General features: G+C 38.9%; 1 protein-coding gene across 10 annotated transcripts in view; it reads right to left on the reverse strand.

Moving 5' to 3' along the window:
• Window positions 1-19,737, reverse strand: part of ppp1r9a (protein phosphatase 1 regulatory subunit 9A) — a 164,125-nt gene that overhangs the window by 15,087 nt on the left and 129,301 nt on the right. For 5 of the 10 annotated variants that reach the window (XM_062983852.1, XM_062983846.1, XM_062983845.1 and 2 more), the window contains 5 exons: window positions 13,939-14,096; window positions 13,150-13,438; window positions 6,474-6,561; window positions 6,289-6,366; window positions 2,403-2,604 (listed from right to left, as the gene is read on the reverse strand). In XM_062983852.1, coding sequence (XP_062839922.1) covers window positions 2,403-2,604; window positions 6,289-6,366; window positions 6,474-6,561; window positions 13,150-13,438; window positions 13,939-14,096 — 815 coding nt within the window. The remainder of the gene's footprint in view (window positions 1-2,402; window positions 2,605-6,288; window positions 6,367-6,473; window positions 6,562-13,149; window positions 13,439-13,938; window positions 14,097-19,737) is intronic. The other 5 variants (XM_062983851.1, XM_062983850.1, XM_062983848.1 and 2 more) reach the window with 2 other exon arrangements.

Here is a 19,737-nt window from a genome sequence, read left to right on the forward strand (position 1 = left end):
GACTGGCAAATGTGTAATTGGAGCAGTTCCATCTTAAAGAAGTGACATGGTCTTAATTTCCCAGACAACCAACTCTTGTATCAAAATACAGTTACCTCAGAGATTCCATCCCACTTTTCCTATTTTAGAAAACCAATTTTAAGTGTATTTATTATATTTTAAACTGTTTTTACCACACTGTACTATTTAATTGGTTTTTTTTTTAACTTTTATATTGTGCTTTTAGACTATAACTAAAGTGTGGGATTGTTAGCCACCTATAAGTTCCCAAGGGGAGAAAGGCAAGGCATAAATAAAGTTAATAATAAGAAATAATACTAAAAGATGTTGGTGTTTTGCTTTGGCTTTTTATCCTGGCCTTTGAAATTGTGTTTTACCTGCTTTATTCAAATGAGATCCTTTTGTATTTCATTACCAGTAGCACAAACATACTCATGGGATTGTATTGCAGCTGTTTAGATGTGGTAGAGTTATTTCTTATTGATTCTGTTTGGTTGCTCCCAGAAGTACAATTTATACCTGTAATGGCCTAGCCTATATGTGCGTTTATGTATGTGTCTGTGTGCATGTGTTTATGTATGTGTTTATGTATGTGTATATGCATGTGTGTGTGTAAAATCACACAGCTAAATACAAAACGGAGCAAAGAGGAAACGTGGGCAATGTGCCCATGAAAATGCAGCTGCCATGGACACAGTCTACTGAGAAACAATCCTGTGCAAACCTCATTAATATAAAAGGAAGGCAAATAACAGGGTTATATTTCAACAGAGCTTGCATTGAAGATGCCGGAGATAGCCTCAGGTTGAGCCATATGCCACCTGAGCTGTGATTTCAGAGCAAGAGAATAAAAGCTCTTTGACTTTCATTTTCACCAGCATATTGGTCTTGAGACTCCCATAAAATACTTTATAGAGATGGCAATAGTAAATATGTGGAGCATGTAGCAGAGCTGTACAAAATATTATTCGCAGACCATCATGCCGAAAGCAACATGCATGTTAACAAAAAGATAGGACCAACACACATTTGAAATAATTCAATTTTCTTAGTTCAAAGAACTTCAAAATGGAATTAGAGGTCACATCCAAGATGCCTGACAGGAACATCTTGTCTTGTGGGGAGGAGCAGGAAGAAGACAGAGGACTCAGAACTATGACACTTCAACATTTGTCAATACTTCGGTCAGATGTGTCAAATGTCATCTTATAATCAACCTGGCTGTCAATCCAACGTATTTGTGTTCAGATCAAAATACTTACTTGTTCTCTCATGTTTTGAGAATAATAATGCATACAATAAAAGTGGCACCTTATAAAAATATAGCTAAATCCAGGGGTGTTGTTGGAATCAGGGACATGAGGACTGGAGTTGAAAGACTCTGGCAAATCCCATCTACATTACCATATAATGAAGTTTCAGAATGCAGATTGACTGCAATGATCTGTATTATATGAGTCTACACTGCACTCTGAAACTGCATTCTATAGCACTATGGATGCGACCGAAGACAGCTTTCAGAACCTATCAGCTCTTTCATATTTATAATGATGTTTTTCTTACATCGGAGCCCCCGGTGGCACAGCAGATTAAACCGCTGAGCTGCTGAACTTGCCGACCGAGAGGTTGGTGGTTTGAATATGGGGAGTGGGGTGAGCTCCCGATGTTAGCCCCAGCTTCTGCCAACCTAGCAGTTCAAAAACATGCAAATGTGAGTAGATGAATAGGTACCACTCTGGCGGGAAGATAATGGCACTCCATGCAGTCATGCCAGACACATGACCTTGGAGGTGTCTACAAACAACACCAGCTCTTCAGCTTAGAAACAGAGATTATTACCAACCGTCAGAGTCGGACATGACTAGACTTAATGTCAGGGGAAAATCTTTACATTTACTTATTGCTTACATCTAGATATTGTTCTGCTATGGATCTGAAAGCAGCATACAGAGGGTTTGCAGACAGTCTTCTCTCCAGACTAGCCTTGTATTTCATAATTTGCTTGTTAAGCAGAGCTTGGACCATGCCTTTCCTCTTACGAACGACAACTCCTAGAATCACCTAGCTATCATGATAATATTCCCTAGCTTAGATAACAGGCCTGAGCTAATAGGGATCTGGTAGCCTTCTTCTACAAAAAAAATCAATCAACTATGTAAGTCCATTAAAAGCCTGAATAAAAAGTGTATGACTTTAAGTATGCTGATATCACATCTGTTTGTTCCTACATCAGAAATTCAAAGAAACTCCAAAGACGAAGGAGGAACCTAATCATGTTTATCTTGTACAATTGATATGTTTTTTATGGTTACCATTCACTGGGTCCCTCTTTTTTTAAAAAAAATATCCAGCAACATGAACCTCCAGCCATTGGATCTTGAAGGTACTTGGTATTTTTCTACCTTGGACCCCTTTTTAGCTGGGCTTAGGTTTTCAGAAGAAGGATCAGTTGAACTGGTAGGTGAAGGCAGATTGCTGGAAGAATTGGATCTCTTGCTGCTCTCTCCATACCATGTAAATGGCATAGTGTTATGCGGGAGAGAGGTGGAACGCTTGATTAAAGAGGGTCGACCTGCTGAAAACTCCAACAGCTCCTTAGTTGTCCTGTTTAACAAGTAGGAAGGTTAGGTGTTAAGATTCTGAAGAAAGTACAGGCAAGACGAAAAAAGAAAAAGCGTTAAGTAGAGATGGATCCACCTCCCAACCTTGACTTCCCTATCTCTTATTCCCCCACTTTTTGTTATTCTTACATCTGTTCAACTATTTGAATAAATAAGTCTTACTTTGAAAACATGTTTGCATTTTCAAGTGCATTTTCCCTGATATATGCATTTTGCAAGATTCCCCATACAAAGTACTGTAACTATTTTTAAAACGTTGTCTTCACTAATAACAGACCCATGTTGGATCTCCAATACACATACAGTTTTCCAGAGAAGTGCAATGTAAATAATGAAAGATAATCTGATTCCAACTTGCATACTGAATTGTATATCGTGTGGTAAGTGAACCAAATGAAATTCTTTCATACAAAATATTACAAGCTACGCTAATTACCATAGTTTTTTCAGTATCAATTTATTGGACAGTTTTTGCTTTACTTGATTTGTTTTATTTATTTTAATTTTTCATTATTTTGCCTGAACATGTGCAGAAGAGAAGTCTGAAATATATAGCCATACACAGTGAGTGATTATGTTACTATCTACAGTGTTGGGAGAGTTAGCTTGTAATCCTTTTCTATTCAGGGACTACATATTCTGTGCTTGATATAATAAAATATGACAGATTCTCGGTCATTATTTTATTATCATAATATCTTTCATATATTAGATTTGGGTGGTCATTCATTGTGCCTGAACAGAATGCCAACAGGAAAATTACAGCAGGGCTAATGAACTGGTTTTCACTGGGGAGAGAAAACTAGTTCTGTTCCTAGGGCAAGTCTCACTTTGACTGCTCATTCATAATAATCCTGAGGATATTGGAATATTGAAAATGAGTTGTCTAAAAATGTCTGTTATTTGAGATCTGTCTTGAGATTTCAACAGCTAATTGATGCCTCTCTCCAGCTCATTAAATCCGATTTCTGTCATAAGATTGAATCATCTACAATTTTACATAACTAAATGGAATAAAACTGGTATGTCGAGAACAACAGCGAGCAGCAGATTTCAGTAATGGCCGCTAGAAAAAAGAACATCCATTAATCAGGGAACTATTTCCTTTCCTTTCGGGCTGCAAAGGCAGTAAGAGATTATTATCCAGTGAAAACTATTAGAAGCTAACTTCTACATGAAAATTCATTAGCATCAGCATCACCAGTTAAGGTTTTTTGGTTGCTGTTTCAGTGCCATATAAAGCAGTGTAGTTGACTGTGTTAGATGAGTCTACACATTTTATCAGCATAGGTTTTCTGCATTCAAGCTAGGCAGCTGCTGCAACACTTTTAATTGACTGTATTGCGTTATTTCTTTTTTATTCCCATTTTTATAACTGTATTTCTGACGAAGTTCTTCTGTTTTCTACAGGCAGTTCTACACAGACACTATAATCCAGGTTGGAAGTGGATTAAAAGTAAACAGTTTCGCTGTACAGCACCTACATAAACACACCAATACATACTAATTATGTATTGGAACTGAGCCCAAGAACTGTAATATCTGCTAGACAGCCACGGGAAAACACAGAATTGTTTCTCCTTAATCAGTCTGCTGAGACATGCTGATGTGCTGTAGATGATCAGAATATATCCTGGTTTCGAGCTCTGCATGGGATATTCTCTGATCAGCTGAAGTGCGTGATTGAGTTTGTTCCAGATCGTCTGTTTCTGACTTAAAGCATGCTGCAGTGCACATTGAAGGTGTACATTTTGTGGACACCCCAACCTCCAGCCCACTTTGAACTGGATTATAGTGGATTATAGTGTCTGTGTAAAACTGTCTGCAGACTTCCTCTAAGTCAGTGGTTCTCAACCTGTGGCTCTTCAGGTGTTTTGGCCTACAACCAAAACAGAGGTTGCCTGCCATAGATGTGGGCGAAATGTCAGGAGAGAATACTTCTGGAACATGGCCACACAGCCCGAAAGACATACAACAACCCAGCTGGTAAACTGTCTAGGATTTCTGGGAGTTGTAGGCCAAAACACCTGAAGAGCCACAGGTTGAGAACCACTGCTCTAAGTAAACATGCATCAGATTGCTCTCTAAGTTACTTACACAATGGCTGAGATATTTACAGCAAAATCCTATGTATGCCTGTTCTAAAATCAATGTCTCTTAGGGTGAATCTCCACTGTAGAATTAACCCAGTTTGACACCAATGCTATGGCGCAATGCTATGGAATCATGGGAATGTAGTTTACAAGGTCTCTGTGAAAGAGTGCTGGTGCCTTACCAAGCTACAAATCTCGGGACTCCATCACATTGAGTCAGAGCAATTAAAGTACAGTAGAATTCCACTTATCCAAGCTAAACAGCCTGGAAGAACCTTGGATAAGCAAATATCTTGGATAATAAGGAGGGATTAAGGAAAAGCCTATTAAACATCAAATTAGGTAATGATTTTACAAATTAAGAGCCAAAACATCATGTTATACAACAAATTTGACAGAAAAAGTAGTTCAATATGCAGTAATGTTATGTTGTAATTACTGTATTTACAAATTTAGCACCAAAATATCATGATATATTGAAAACACTGACTACAAAAATGCATTGGATAATCCAGAATCTTGGATAAGCGAGTCTTGGATAAGTGAGACTCTACTGTATTCTCAAACTTCATTCACTTTACAGTGTTGATGCATCAATACTTCAATTAGACTAAGGCCCATCTACCCTGCTGTATAATCCAGTTTCTGAATCCAGATTATCTGCTTTGAACTGCATTATAGGGCAGTGCAGATTCATATAATCCAGTTCAAAGCAGATAATATGGATTCAGAAACTGGATTATATGGCAGTGTAGATCCATTCTTATTCTCAGCTAAGTGTGAACAGAACTTGTAACATTAAAACACTTTAGCCTAAGCAGAGGCAAAGAGAATCCATATGTATAGTTCATGTATGTTCTGTGGCACAAATGGCTGTGGAATATGTAAGAAATATTAAAAAGTAACTAGGTATTTTTAATTACAAAAATGTGAGTCAAGCACTGAAAGGGTTAAATGGATGCAATGACTCAGTAAAAGCGATAGTTCAATATAAGCAGGTGTGTCAGTAGCTTAGTAGGCCTCAGTGTGAGAGGCCTCAGTGTGAAAAGGCCTCAGTATGAGAAGTCCCAGCATGAGAAGACCTGGTGTGAAAAGCTTCAGTGAGTGCGAAGACTGTGTGTAAAGCTCCTGTGTAAATTTGGTGTGAGAGGAGGCTCTGTGAGAACGAAACTGGAAGCTGTTGATCTGAATGAGAAAGAAGCCCAGTGCAGAAGCAAGGAAGTGGAGTGCAAAGAAACAAAGAAGGAAGTATAAATAACTTTATTTGTGTTATGGAAACCTTATTTTTGTAAATAGTACAACCATATTATGTTGCTACGAAGAAAAGCCTCCTAAGGAAGAGATAACATTGGTCTGTGAGTTTTTGTTCTTTTTATCACTTTTGGCTATAGGTGCTGCTAATAAGTTACTCTGCTGTACATTTATGGGGAGGATATTTTGTTAATAAGCCTACTCACCCAACATAATATACATTATTCAATATGACCTATTCTGACTGGACTGGATGGCCCATGTGGTCTCTTCTATGATTCTATAATGAGCTACTGTTTTGCATCCATGCTGTTTGCTCATACCTGCAGCCAGTTGAGACCCTAACTGGTTCTCTCTCCCGTCGCTTCTTGCCCTTGTTTGAACTCTTTCTCAAGGGAGCCCTATGAGGGGGAAAGCAACAAGAGTGTTCATAGAGTACTGAAAACAATTAAAAAATTATTCACCTAGATGTCTAATTAATGAGAAATCAAGATAAAGAAATGCTTACCCAAGATCTACAAATGTTTGTTTTATTTTCCTTATATGCCCCAGAGAAGGGCTGGATGCTCTTGGTGACTGGATACCTGTGGCACCATCTAGGACATATTTGTACACGAAAAACACAGTTCATTATAGCCATGTGTATGTCAACATTAAAGAAGCAATTTTATTTTGGCTAGACATTAAGTACAGAGAAAAAGTTTCAATCACTCTCAAGCAAGGATTTCACATTCAAAGAAGAAAATAGTAACTATAGAGTATATTGGTGGACAAGAAAAGAGATTTAAAGATGGACTTAAAGCTAATCTTTAAAACTGTGGCAGAGACCCTGAGAACTAGGAAGCCCTGGCCCTTGAGTGCTCTAGCTGGAGTCAGCTGTGACCAGCAGTGCTGTGGGTTATAAAGAGGCACAAATGGAGGGTGAAAGGGAGAAACGTGCCAAGAAGAAGGCGCATCAAGCCAATCCTGATCGGGACCACCTTCCACCTGGAAACCGATGTCCTCACTGTGGAAGAACATGCAGGTCAAGAACAGGGCTCTACAGTCACTTGTATCCACTGGCTGAGACACTGACCTTGGAAGGCCATCATACTCTGACAACGAGGGATTGCCTAAGTAAGTTTGTCACATTGTGTTAGCAACTAAATTTGCCACATAGCTTGGCTGCCTATTTGCTACTACTAAACCCTACTGGAAAGCTATTTATTTTCTTAACTAAAATAGGTTTCATGTTACTAGGAATTTAAGTCAAAATACAAATTAATGCAAAGGAATATAGTATCTGCAGTTCCTGGAGAAAAGCCTGGAACAGTAGAAACCTATGAAACTTCAATTAGAAGGATCATGCTTCTTTAAATAGAGAAAAATACTGTTTTGGAATACCATCTTGTTGCAATTCTAAGCAGAGTAACAACCCGCAATAGTTTTCAATCTGTAAATGTTTCATGACAATATGGAGGAGGTAATGCCTTGAGAACAGACAAAGTAGCACAATAACAAAGGCAAGAAAGCAGAAAAGACATAAGGAAGAAAGAAGAGGATTGTTGCTATCGCTTGAAATATATTAAAAACAAGCTTGTGATAATGAAAGGTATCGGTGCCTCTGTGAGAGTAACAGGGGTTCTGAATATTTTATGAGTAGAGCTTGAACAGAACAGAAGGTGACTGCTGGTCCATTTCTGCAGCTATCTTTATAGAACTGCAATCAGCCCTATGGCTAAGTGGATTTCTTATCCTAAAACTTCTGTGTACTTGTTAACAAAAATAGAGGTCGTTATTCATTTGTCTTCCACCATTTTGCTCACTCGACTGCATGGAATTTGACACTTATGTTGACCACCAGGAAAATTCCAAAAATATGAATCAGACTTAAATCCCACACCACAGACCTTGATTATAACAAGTGCCATTATCTGGTGAGGAGCAAAATCCATCCCTATCGACTTCTTCACACAGGCCGCCGGAATAGGCACACGTCATGGCGAATCTGGTGACTGATATCAGAAGGTGTGGGGAACCTGTTGCCCCATGCCCCGTATCGCTTAGCTAACGTTTAAGCCAATCCCATGGGGGGGGGAGTTAACCACGCTGCTTCCCCCCATTCCTTCTGGTGCAACACAGGAAGCCTCCCATGTTTCTCCAGCGACGGCATACATTGGTTCTGCACTAGTTGACCCATGAAGCCCTGCTGGAAGTTCCTTTGTGTCATGGGATGAGAGCCAGAGGGCTCCATGGGTCAACTAGGGCTGAACCGGCATATGCTTCTAAAGTAAGCCCCATCTCATGTGGTTGTGAGTTGCTATGTCCCCCAAAGCCAGAAGCAAAATGATGACATCAGTGCTGAAATCGGAGAGTGTTCTCATTATTTCATGCCTGGCTATGGGGAAAGAGCCAGAAATCTCTGCAATTTTGCCTGCTTGCCCTGAAGCATAGAATGGAGAAATGGGGTAAATTCAAAAGCTTTTTAGTAAGTGGCAGGTAGAAGCTCTGGATTTGCAGAGAGAGGAAGGGAACACCAACCCCTAGAAAATCCCTCAAAAGGACATCTAAACATTTAAGGAAAAATTATATGTGTGGATGACCCCCAGGCAAAGAGGTTGTATAGTTCCAAAAGGGTAAATCTTCCAAGCTCTGGAGGGCATCCTGATGCACCCAACACAGATGAGACTAGTGCTTTTGGACCTCCATTACAATCCATAACTGCCCAAAAATGTCAGTGAATTAAAGTGCATACTAATTCTGCTCTTATGACGTCTGCTGTCCTTTCACAAGCCAATGGAGAACAACAGAAAAAACATGCACACAAGCATTCAAGCAAGTATACTGTATTCTGATGTGCTCCAAAGGACATCCAGAAACACCCAACACAGATAAGTCTAGTGCATTTCAACCTCCAATACCATCTTGAATTGCACAAAAATCTCAGTGAATTAAATTGCATGTTAATTCTACATTTTAAGACTGTCATTCCACAAGTGAATTGACAACAATACAAACATGAATACAATCATCCAGGTCTATGTATACAAAATTCTGAATACGATCCAAGGTCCTTTTTTTCTGACAACCATTATCTATACCACGCGACAAACCAGTTGTAAATTGGGAAAAGTTCAAACATGCCCAGGCACAGCAAGAAACTGCTATCAGAAACAATGAAGTGAAAAAAAATCTGCTGGGCACGCAAGCCTCTGCAGATATTGAAAAAGGTTCTTTGGATCCCGGCCAGAAGATGTACTTGTGGTGTTACCAATATAGCTACTATTTTTAAACTGCACTTTGAAATCTCCTGTTGGGTTGGAAACACAATGAAAAAAAATTTTAAATCACCAAGGACAAACTTCAGTGTTAACAAGCACAAACAGTAGTACGGTACTTACCTAGAATAAAAAGCTATTTTAAAACAATGGCTGGGATCCAGAGAAGATTCTGCATTGCATATAAAGCAGAAAGGGAGAAGGAGTGGGGGAAATGTAGCATAACTGGTTTTTATTTGAACATGAACTTTTGTGGACATTACTTCAGATTCAGTACAGAGTGATATTAAAGACCTAAAGTGTATTTATATGGTTGTTGACAGTAGGATAGAAAATAATAAGACTTAGAAAGATGCAAATCAACTACTACATTACTTCCTCCCTTTTCTTCTTTTTATGCTGCAAGAGACTACTATGACTATTTCTTTGAAAATGACTACATAGTCAGAAAATTACTCCTCCTTCTTTTCAGATGAGTGTTTCAAGCCTAATTCTTTTCTGGGGAATGGTAGTGGAATACGACTACTGACAGCTACTAGCCTTTAGTTTTTTGGAAGAAGGGCCTAAACTGGGGGAGGGGGGGCATTCCAAGTGTTTGTGCAGAATATGGCATGCATCACACTGGAACACAGTCAACTGTTCTCCCTTTGAGCTCCAGCCCCGGGATTCTCACTTAATGCAATATGAGTAATTTATTCAAATATTTTTCAGGGTCAGAAAACATTTTCTGCTTCAGTACAAAGGTGTTGCTAGACAGTTCTTCAATAACTCTGCACACTTGCATCTATTACTGCTGAATAGCTGAAAAGGTCAGCTGCATTCCACACCATGAATACCAGAAACAGAGGCTACTTTATGTTATTGAAGAGCTCAGCCACAAAGGCTTGAACATGAGTATTTTGTTGGCATCTCCCCTAGGACCTTCTCTACAAAGTATCATGTGCCTTTTGTTCTGGGAACGGCTGCACTGGCAGAAGTTTCATGGCGGCTGGGACCCAAAAGATCGCAATGTTAGTAACACTGGGTAACCACTTTTATTTTGGTGGAAGTCCCGGATTTCTGTCCCTTACCTAACTTGAACTTTAGAGGTGTCCTTCATGTGAATACATAAGGGATGGGGACTCTGATACTCAATGTTTGCTTCTTTATTCATATTATTTTCCACAGTTAGGCCCCCAGCAGAGGCACTGCTCCTCCACCCTCCATTATATGTTCTAATTTTGAATTATGTTTATATTGTGTGGGGTTCAGGGGGGATCTTAAAAAGGACAGAGTCTGCCACTGGTCCTTTGTCATTGTCTTCAGCAAACTTTGTCAACTTTGGAACAAAATCTACTGCACACATGAGAGTTTGTGGAACCAAGCTAGCAACTTCTGAAGTCTTGATGAAACAAGTTTTGTGGTGGCTAATGCACCTTTCCCTCTAGGGGAATTCTCCAATGATCACAACCAAACATGAAATTGAGTTCTCAACATTCCTCCTTTCTCTAATATAAGTTAATAATGTCCTGGATTGTCTATATGTATCTCTCTTGAAATTGGTTCTTCTCCTTTGCCCTTTTCTTTAGGCCTCCAAAAATTGTCCTGCTATGACCCCCTCACTCCCCTTATAAACATCTTCTAATCTAGTGTTGAAGTCTGATGTCCTAACAATTCATTTTCTCCCAGTAATCATCCCTAAATGCACCAGATGCCAACTGTTCTTGGAAGCTGAGCAGGGTCAGCCCTCATTAGTAGTTGGATGGGAGACCACCAAGGAATACCAGATGCTGTAGGTTATTTAAGGGGAAGGAAATGACAAACACCTCTGAGTATTCCTTGTCTAAGAAAAGCCTATGAAATTCATGACGTCACCCACCACACAAACAAACATCTGTACTGAAAGAAAGCTTGTACACTCTGGAAGCTTTCTGTTAGTACATTTGAGCAATAATTTACCCAACATGCATAATCTACATGTATGTGCCATGACTCCAGTACTGATGCAAGAAGAAATTGGAAACAGCCATGATAATATATATCTAATCATTGGTCTATTCCAAATATTGCAATGGGGAGGGGTGAAATGAAATGAGAAAACTTGACTACTGATAAATTAAATTCTATGTTCAAGTAGAGTTGTTATGCCCTTAAACAGAAACATCTGTAGAAGAGCACTGATTGTAATAAATGTTTTTGTCTCGAAAGAAAATGTTCCCTAATATGATATATTAATTGATATCTGCTTCTGCACTTATGGTGGGAGAATAAAACTCGATGCAAAAAGAACTCTATGTTCACTGAACGCTGATTGTTGTTTGAGTAGGGTCACTGAGAGCAATTATGTTTAGTTCAAATTTCTTGTGATTAGGAAAATACTGGATGACAGATTTAAAAGAATAACAGTAATTGCAAACAGAATGAGAAGCTTTTACCATGAATGTCAGCCCACTGAAGCACTGACTCATTTAAATTCTGCACATGAGGTGGGGCAAGGAATTAGCTTCCCCCCCCCCCTCGCCTACAGTGACAATTTTACCTGGATTATAGTAGCTAAATGCCTGGATTACATCTGACCTTATGTCTCTAGCATCCAGTCTGGAAATGGCCAGACATTTCTGACGGGGGATCTATTATATATGAAGCTAATACATCCAGTGGCCTGTGAATTTGGAAAAAACTCACTTTTGTTGGCATTATTTTGGCGTCTAGAGGGCAATGAGATAGTGTTGTGAGAAAAGCTTTTGGGGACATATTTTACCTACCCTTCTTTAGAAAATGGGTCATAGTATAAGAGCCATATATATACAATATACTAGGCTGGGAAATCTTTGTCTCTCCAGAAACTTAGACCACAGCTTCAACAGGTCTCTATCATTGGATACATTGGATAGGTTTCTGGGAGTTGAAGTACAAAACATCTGGGCAGCCAAGAGTTTCCCATCATTGATAGGAACCAATTTCTTGCCTGCAACAATGGTTGTTTGTGGAGTCATCTATGATACCAAAGCATTTGCTTCACTCTTTTTTTCCATGGCGATAGCATGTGACAGAACAAAAAGTTTAAATTTCTTTTTCTTTTGAAATGCCATATACAAGAACTGTAACACATTCTTTTCCAAAGCATCTGTAACAGCTTGATCTGATCGCTAGACCTTATCTTAGAGAATTTGAAGTTACAGAGCTAAATTTCAATTTCCACTAGAGTTGACCCACTGAACCAAATGGGTTCACTAATGTGTTCACTCATCATTCAACAACTGAATAAATAGGCCTGTTCTCATTGAGACTAACCAAAAGGATTCAGCCTTAGTATGTAGCATTGGTCTTTGCATTTGTGAAGAAATCAAAAAGACGTTCTCACAGTGTTCTTAATTTAAAGAAAGGAGTTGTCTTATTCAGTTATTCACAGGAACACATACCTTCATTATCACTCTCTTTGGGTGGAAACAGACACAGACAGAGTCTAAAATCATGCAGAGAGCCTACAAACTACAGAAGTTCAACACCCCTATTACTCTACCCATTAAGGTTACTAGAATAAGGGGAGTAGGGCTAGCTTGCTTCCTCTGTTCACAAATTTATTTCAACTCTTTCACCACTGGAATAGAGGTGTTATAAGTTTGGAATCCTGAAAATGCTTAATTTAACATTTATAATCTCAAAATAATTGAGCCATTCAAAGCATATTTTTCGAACGTTTCGTTTTCCCCCCAATCGGGCCAAATAGAAAACCGATTGAGAAGAGTAATATTAAAACACACAGGATGACAAAGGAATCCTTCTCAGACGCATACTGAACAAAACCTTTTTAGATTTGAAGACGCAACAAGACGCTTTGTATTGACGCGGTCGTTTGAGCAAATAAGCGCTTAATCTGAAATGACACAAATGCTAATGACATGCAGGAAGAAAATGGCTTAGCATCATGCACATCTACAGTTATACCTTCATGATGGAAGACATTCCTTCTGGTTGGATGGTGCACAGGCGATGCTTCATAGCTCTGGCAGGATTTTGAAGGAGAGGAGAGTGGAGTCCCTCCATGCGAACATACAAAACTCAGGTCCTGCTGTTCTTTGCTCTGGTTTCCAGGTATGTTGTCAAATGCAAATGTTGCGCTACCCATGGGGGAAAGGGAAGATGCACCAGAATCTGATGCTGGTGAGGATGCTCTCACACACATGGAAAGTTGTGATTTTGTAATGTGTGTGGGGCTACCATGACCGTACGATGGCTGTTGGTAATAAGAGATTATTAAACAGATTACCTCATTCCAGAATCAATCAGAACATAGCTTGAGTGTACCAACCCTTTTTAAAAGCACTCGTTTTCCATCTCGTCTCTGCTTTTGAAGTACTGTTCCTATAATTCTACATTGTTAAGATTTTATCATAACTACATTCCATTTTAAACATTTCTTTTGAAGGATTTGACATCTTAATGAAGTACCTGCTAAAGACAAGTTTTATTTTGTCTGTTGGAATAGTCAAGGGAAAATGTAATGAACGACAGCACATTGCCACACACAGAAAATTGAATCACAGGTCTTGAGAATGCTGCAAGAAAACAGATGGTTTACCTCTGAATAGAAGAAAAGGTGACGGCTTCTTCATTGTAAAATGTCAACCGCATATGAGGAAATATAATCGACACTAAAATGAATTCATAGAAATAACAAAAGCTGGGCAAAGGTAACAGATCATGAAAAGATGATGAAGAATGAAAATAAATCACCTTTCTTTCAAGGCTGTCCTCTCCATCTGTAGAGCTGATGCTGTCATAGAGTCTTGTTCTCGTTGGTCTTGACCTTTTGTTCTTTACTGAAAGCTGTACACGAGTCTTCAGTGCTTTGGAGTCCAACCTTTCTGTCTCAGGGACCGCTTCATTAAAATCTTTAGTCAGAAAAAAATCATGAAATATGTTTAAGTGACCCAATATTCAAGCATATGGTACACTTTTCTATACACACTCAACCTTTACTTAGACGCTTGATAAGTCTGATGCCAAGCACTTATGCACTAACGTGATTGTATAAATGAAACCATTTACCTTCCTGCTACTATCAAATGGGTTTACAAGCCTTGAGAAATATCTGAAAACATTAAAACCTCAGATGGCCCAAGTAAAGTTAAAGAATAAACAAACCCTTTGAAGTTTCACGAGTTGACTCTAAACTGGGCCGAATTTGAAAATAATTATCTTGGCAATCATTGAATAGCAACCTGCATTCTAATATTCAATCAGTGATTATGAATCAAAATCTTCCTACAGCCACTAAGATACAAAAGCCTAGGTAAGCAAATCACAATTTACTCTGAAATTAAACCAACATTGGCACAATCTAGCCTGCCAGAGTAGAGGATTCCATAACGGGGTTACTTTCAAAAATTTGTACTATCAGCACTAGCCATCAAAGCCAATGGTTAATGGGAATTGTAGTCCAAATAATTAGGATGGCACTTAGAAGGATAGTGATAAGGATTAATGTTCAAAGAAATCCTATACTTTGTCATGATTTCTAAAACTATATCCATTCAAAACTCTTAGTACTATGCTAAGCATTTTTAATCTGCAACTTATGTAATGGGTGGATCAGGAATAAAATGATCCATGACTTATTCCCCTACACCTACATAGCCATTATTCATATATGTAATCAGACATGTGAAGAATTACAGCTATCCATTTGGAAGGGGCAAACTATGCCATATTTTGCTTTTGTTCTGACCAAGCAAAGACAGAATTTGTTTTGAGAACTTCCTCTAAAATTATGTGCCTAATTTTTATTGCAGTTTCATTTTAAATATTCATCTAGGAGGTGCTTATATTTTAGATATTTTTTCATTGTGATTATTACAATCATATTTTATTGTCTTCAAAGAGGGTTGCGGTCATTTTCATTATTTGTTCATCATTATTTGCTTTATCTTCTAGAATTGTGCAGTCTTTTCTTCACTGATTATTATATCAGCCATCTCACACTTGCTGGATGTTGACACAACAATGTACTGCATTCCGAATTGATCCTATCTGTCTAAGTTTTGACAGATAATGCTGAGCTCAACAAGTGTTTGAGAAATATCTGAACTTAGAAAGGTTGTGGGGTTATCAGAGGTAAAAAGCATTCCTGAATCATACTGGACCACATTTGTAAACCAAGTACAATGTGATGCTGAATCACCTAGGATTTAATATCAGCCTTGAAATAGCGTACGTTGTTAAGGAAAGTGAGCATCGGTAATAATTCAGAATTTTGAGCATGGTGACCACATCAGAACAGATTTGAGAGTGGTCACAATGAGTCAAATCCACTGATGTAAATGGTGATGGATATATCAGATGTTTAATAGAAGAGAACAGCTCATTTGGATTTTGGTTATTATTATTACATTATCTATACACATAATAAAAGTGAAAAATGTGTATGTATATGTGGCAGAGGTGTCCACTTACACAGACAGCCTCCCGTCTCCACAAACAGCTATAGTTCCCACTGAGAAGGAGACACCAATGGCCCTCCCTCCACTGACATGCAGGTTATAGTGAGCGCCATGAACATGTAGCTCAAAACCTGCCAGTGTCCTCCACAAACACCATTCACCCAAGTGAAGGCTTTCATGCGGGGACGATTCCCTCCAGAATGAATATCCCAGCGTTCCTTAATTTGCATGACCCCAGCCACTACCTCTACCTTAATCTTTTCCTACCCTTCCCTATGGCACACAGCAAACAGAGGAATTGACCGGCAACTGAACAAGAGGTTTGGTGAGAATTCACCATGATGTACAGGAGTTGTACTTCACCTACTGTACATCCAAAGATCACTGTGAACCCAACTAACGATGTATCAGGACTACATTTGCCATGGATGATGAGACTTGCAGTACTTTCACTGACACGGTGACCCCCACTGACAATGGACTGGGACCAAACTTGGCATAGAGAAGCCCCATGACCAACTGAACATTCTGCAGAAGTTAGTGGGAATGGACCTTGATTTTGGGAGTTATAGTTCACCCTTATCCATAGAGCCCTGAACCCAGCTGGCATCAGATCTGGACCAAACTTGGCACACAGACCCAACATGGCCAAGAGTATATACAGGCCTGGTTTGGGGGTGATTGACCTCGGATCTGGGAGTTCTAGTTTACTCTTATCCAGAGAGCCCTGAACCCAGCCAACAACAATTTTGGCCTTCTTCTAATAACTCGGGCATGGCCAAGTCCCCAAGCTAGTTAATTAATTAATAGCAAATGCTTATGCAAAGGGATCTTTACTGCATAAGAGCAAGCTGCTCTGTTTTCATGAAGTCTGGGAAAAAGAAAGCAAAACAGCCATATTATAGCAATTTCCTCATGCCTCTCAAGGCTGCATTAACAGACAGAAGACATGCATTCTAATATTCTCATAGGAAAGTAGATGATCTCATGTTCTTATCTATTGGAATGCTATCCCACGTTGAATGGTGATGCTTAACTATATCAAGTGTTAAAATAACCAGCAGTTGCCCTCACTGAGCTTAGAAAGGAACAACGAGCAAATCTCCCTGGGTTTGTTAAGTAGTGTTTACTTTATCCTGTCACAATTCGATGAACATTTACTTGGAATATTTTCTGAGTACAATATGACCATTTACTAAGTAAATAAACATAGGATTTCTTAACTACATTCAATGTTGTCTTTTTCATCATGAGTCCTGTGTGCTATGGAGATTGTGATCCCCATGGCATGCTGAAACTATGGAACACATTGCAGCATTGGGTTTTTCCAAGGTTTAGATCATCTTCAGCCAATTTAGTAGTCTTTTGATGTATTTGGACCTATCAGGTCACATTGGCTAGGGGAGATGAGAAATGTAGTCTGATACATATGGAGGGCTTTAAGTTGGACCCAACTGCATATGGGTGTGACAAAAAACCTCTATGAAAAAACAGTCTCTCGAATCTAGTGTTCAGGCTTTCTGAATGCAGAACTTTCCCCATGAAAACAAGTATTTATTCATATTTTTCACTGACGTTATTCATAACAAATACTATCACCACACCCCCATTTCTATGTAGTAGAAAGAAATGAAGATTGAGAAGGGAGGGCGCACTATTGCTTTTATTTAGCTATTTTTAGTAAGCATAGAAAAACCACAAACACTGGGATGGACAAAAAAAGAAATTAATTAAAATCGCAGTGGAAAAAAGTTCTAAAACTAGCAAGACAATTAAATGATAAACGGAAATGGGAGATGGAGTTGTGATATATTTCATAGTAATGTCAGGATAACCATCACGGATGTGTCCGCTTGTGATACTAACTTCACTGGCAACTTGGCATTAAAGCACACATAAAACGTGCCTTTCTTGCAGCAGAGATCACAGTTTACCTACAACTTCCTTTATGACTGCAGCCCAGATTAAACTCCCTATGCTTCCTACCTAGAGGTTTAACAAACTGTTCACAGAACTACCGATTGCACAATTTGAGCATGCTTCATTTGGCCCTTCATTGTTTTAAGCGCCAGTGAACAGTGAAGAATAGACGCATCGGGACAGCACTACCTGGATGGGTTAGTGATAGATGTACATTTTCTGTGGCTCAAGTCTGTCCTTGGAACAATTACCCTTCTTAGGCTACAACCCTTCTGGAAGTTATAATCCCCATCCCAATAGCTTCAAGCTCTAGTGAAATCACAACTACTTTGAAGTCAGACAGATCAGTTAATCCATCTATGTTAGAATGTGCTTTGGTTCCTTTGTATCAGGTAAGTAAGTATAAGACGGCTCAAAATCTGAGACCATCTGTCTTGCTGAGAACACAAATGCTAGGGGGAAAGGATGCACTAGAAGGGTCTATAATAGCATCCTTGTGCCAGTTGTTTGTTACAGTCTTTTCGCAAAGAGGTAAAAATAGCTGGAGCAGAGAAAAGAAGAATAATTCATATTATTGCCAGTTGTCAATTTAATAACAGATTACTATAGGCTTTCAGCAAATGCTGGAAAAATAGGAATCTGAGTTTTACAGTTGTTGCCTTGTTTAGGGATGCCCAGAGCCCAAGAGATGTAGTTGTCAAGGGGTTGTGACATCTCGAGATAGAATTTTCAGTATTCTTAATAACATTCAGTACTTCTTGAAAGAATCCGTGATAGGCAAAATGATATAGAACCATACAAGAGTCAAATGAGACATAATGTTAACTGCAGGCTGCAAACAGCAGGTAGAGAAAGAAGAGGTGCAACTGGAGAGTGAGAGAAATTATAGCTAATTCTCTCAAGCTGGGGTTTTATTGATAGAACCTTTCTTCCCAGAGCTAACAGAAGATTCAGGGAAAAGGCATGTGATTTTGAGTGGGTCCCTTTCACACTACAAAACTGAATTTATATTGTCCTTCCCCTCAGAGGTCTCAGGACAGCTTACCTGTCTGGTCCACACAATATAAAACTATAAGCTTTGTCCAGCAGAGAGAGGTGATTAGCTTCATGGTCTTCTGGCGAGTTTTGTACTTCAGGATCACTTTCACACTACTCAATTGTAATACGACCTCTGTATCCATAAAGATATGTTCCTGGACCTTGTGTAGATATGCAAAGCTGTGGATAATAGTAAACCCTATGGAATGGAGGACTACTGGAGCAATAATATCATGACTGATGCTAAAAATGCCAACAGATAAGGTATTTGGTCGGACAAGAGTAAATCAAACGGTGAATACTGGTCCTGCGGACACAGGGGTCATACTATATAGAATAGTTGGCCCTCCGTGTTCACAGAAAGCTTAATTTTTCTCAAATCCAAAAAGGAAACTTTTGTCATTTTATATAAGGGATGCCATTAAGGTCTTTAGCATTCATGGATGCTTGTATCCAGAACCAAATTCTAATGGATGCTGAGAGTCCACTGTACTATGATTCTACTTAACTGCCATATATCCACCTGATAAAATCCTAAGATTTATAGTTCAAGGTGGGATATTTCTAAATCTCTACTAGAGTGACAGTGTAATGTAGTGTTTTGAGTATGTGACAAGAACATAATTCGACTTTCCACTTGACCAAGGAAACTCAATGGGTGACCTTTGACAAACATGATGCACATGTATGAATCGGCACACTATGTATACAATTACCTTTGGACTGTTGTATAAATAATGTTCCCTATTTTTTTAACTTAGGGATAAGCAGTTGGGATAGGATGTGATGTAGTGCTTATATGGTATTCTTCAGTGGCTTTGGCTGTCTGGACAGAATATGCACAGATATCCCTGAGTGTTGTGGGATATGCCTTGCTCTTTCCATTTTGTTGCTCTTTTCCTTACATTGATCTAAATGAAAGATTCACTTGGCAAATTAAGTTAATAATGATTTAACTTGCTGCATTCGTTCTTGAATCCTTTTTGACTATAAATAATTACCCCAGCATAATTGTCTTCAGGAGCTAATGCTCTCCTGCCCCCTCCTTTTAAATTGAAATCCTCTCTAAGCACTCTTTGTAAGGTATTAAGGCTATTATTGTTTCAAACACCTCATGAAGATCTTTTGGACTTAG

This window comes from Anolis carolinensis, chromosome 6, assembly GCF_035594765.1.
Source record: "Anolis carolinensis isolate JA03-04 chromosome 6, rAnoCar3.1.pri, whole genome shotgun sequence".
NCBI classification, from domain to species: Eukaryota; Metazoa; Chordata; class Lepidosauria; order Squamata; family Dactyloidae; genus Anolis; species Anolis carolinensis.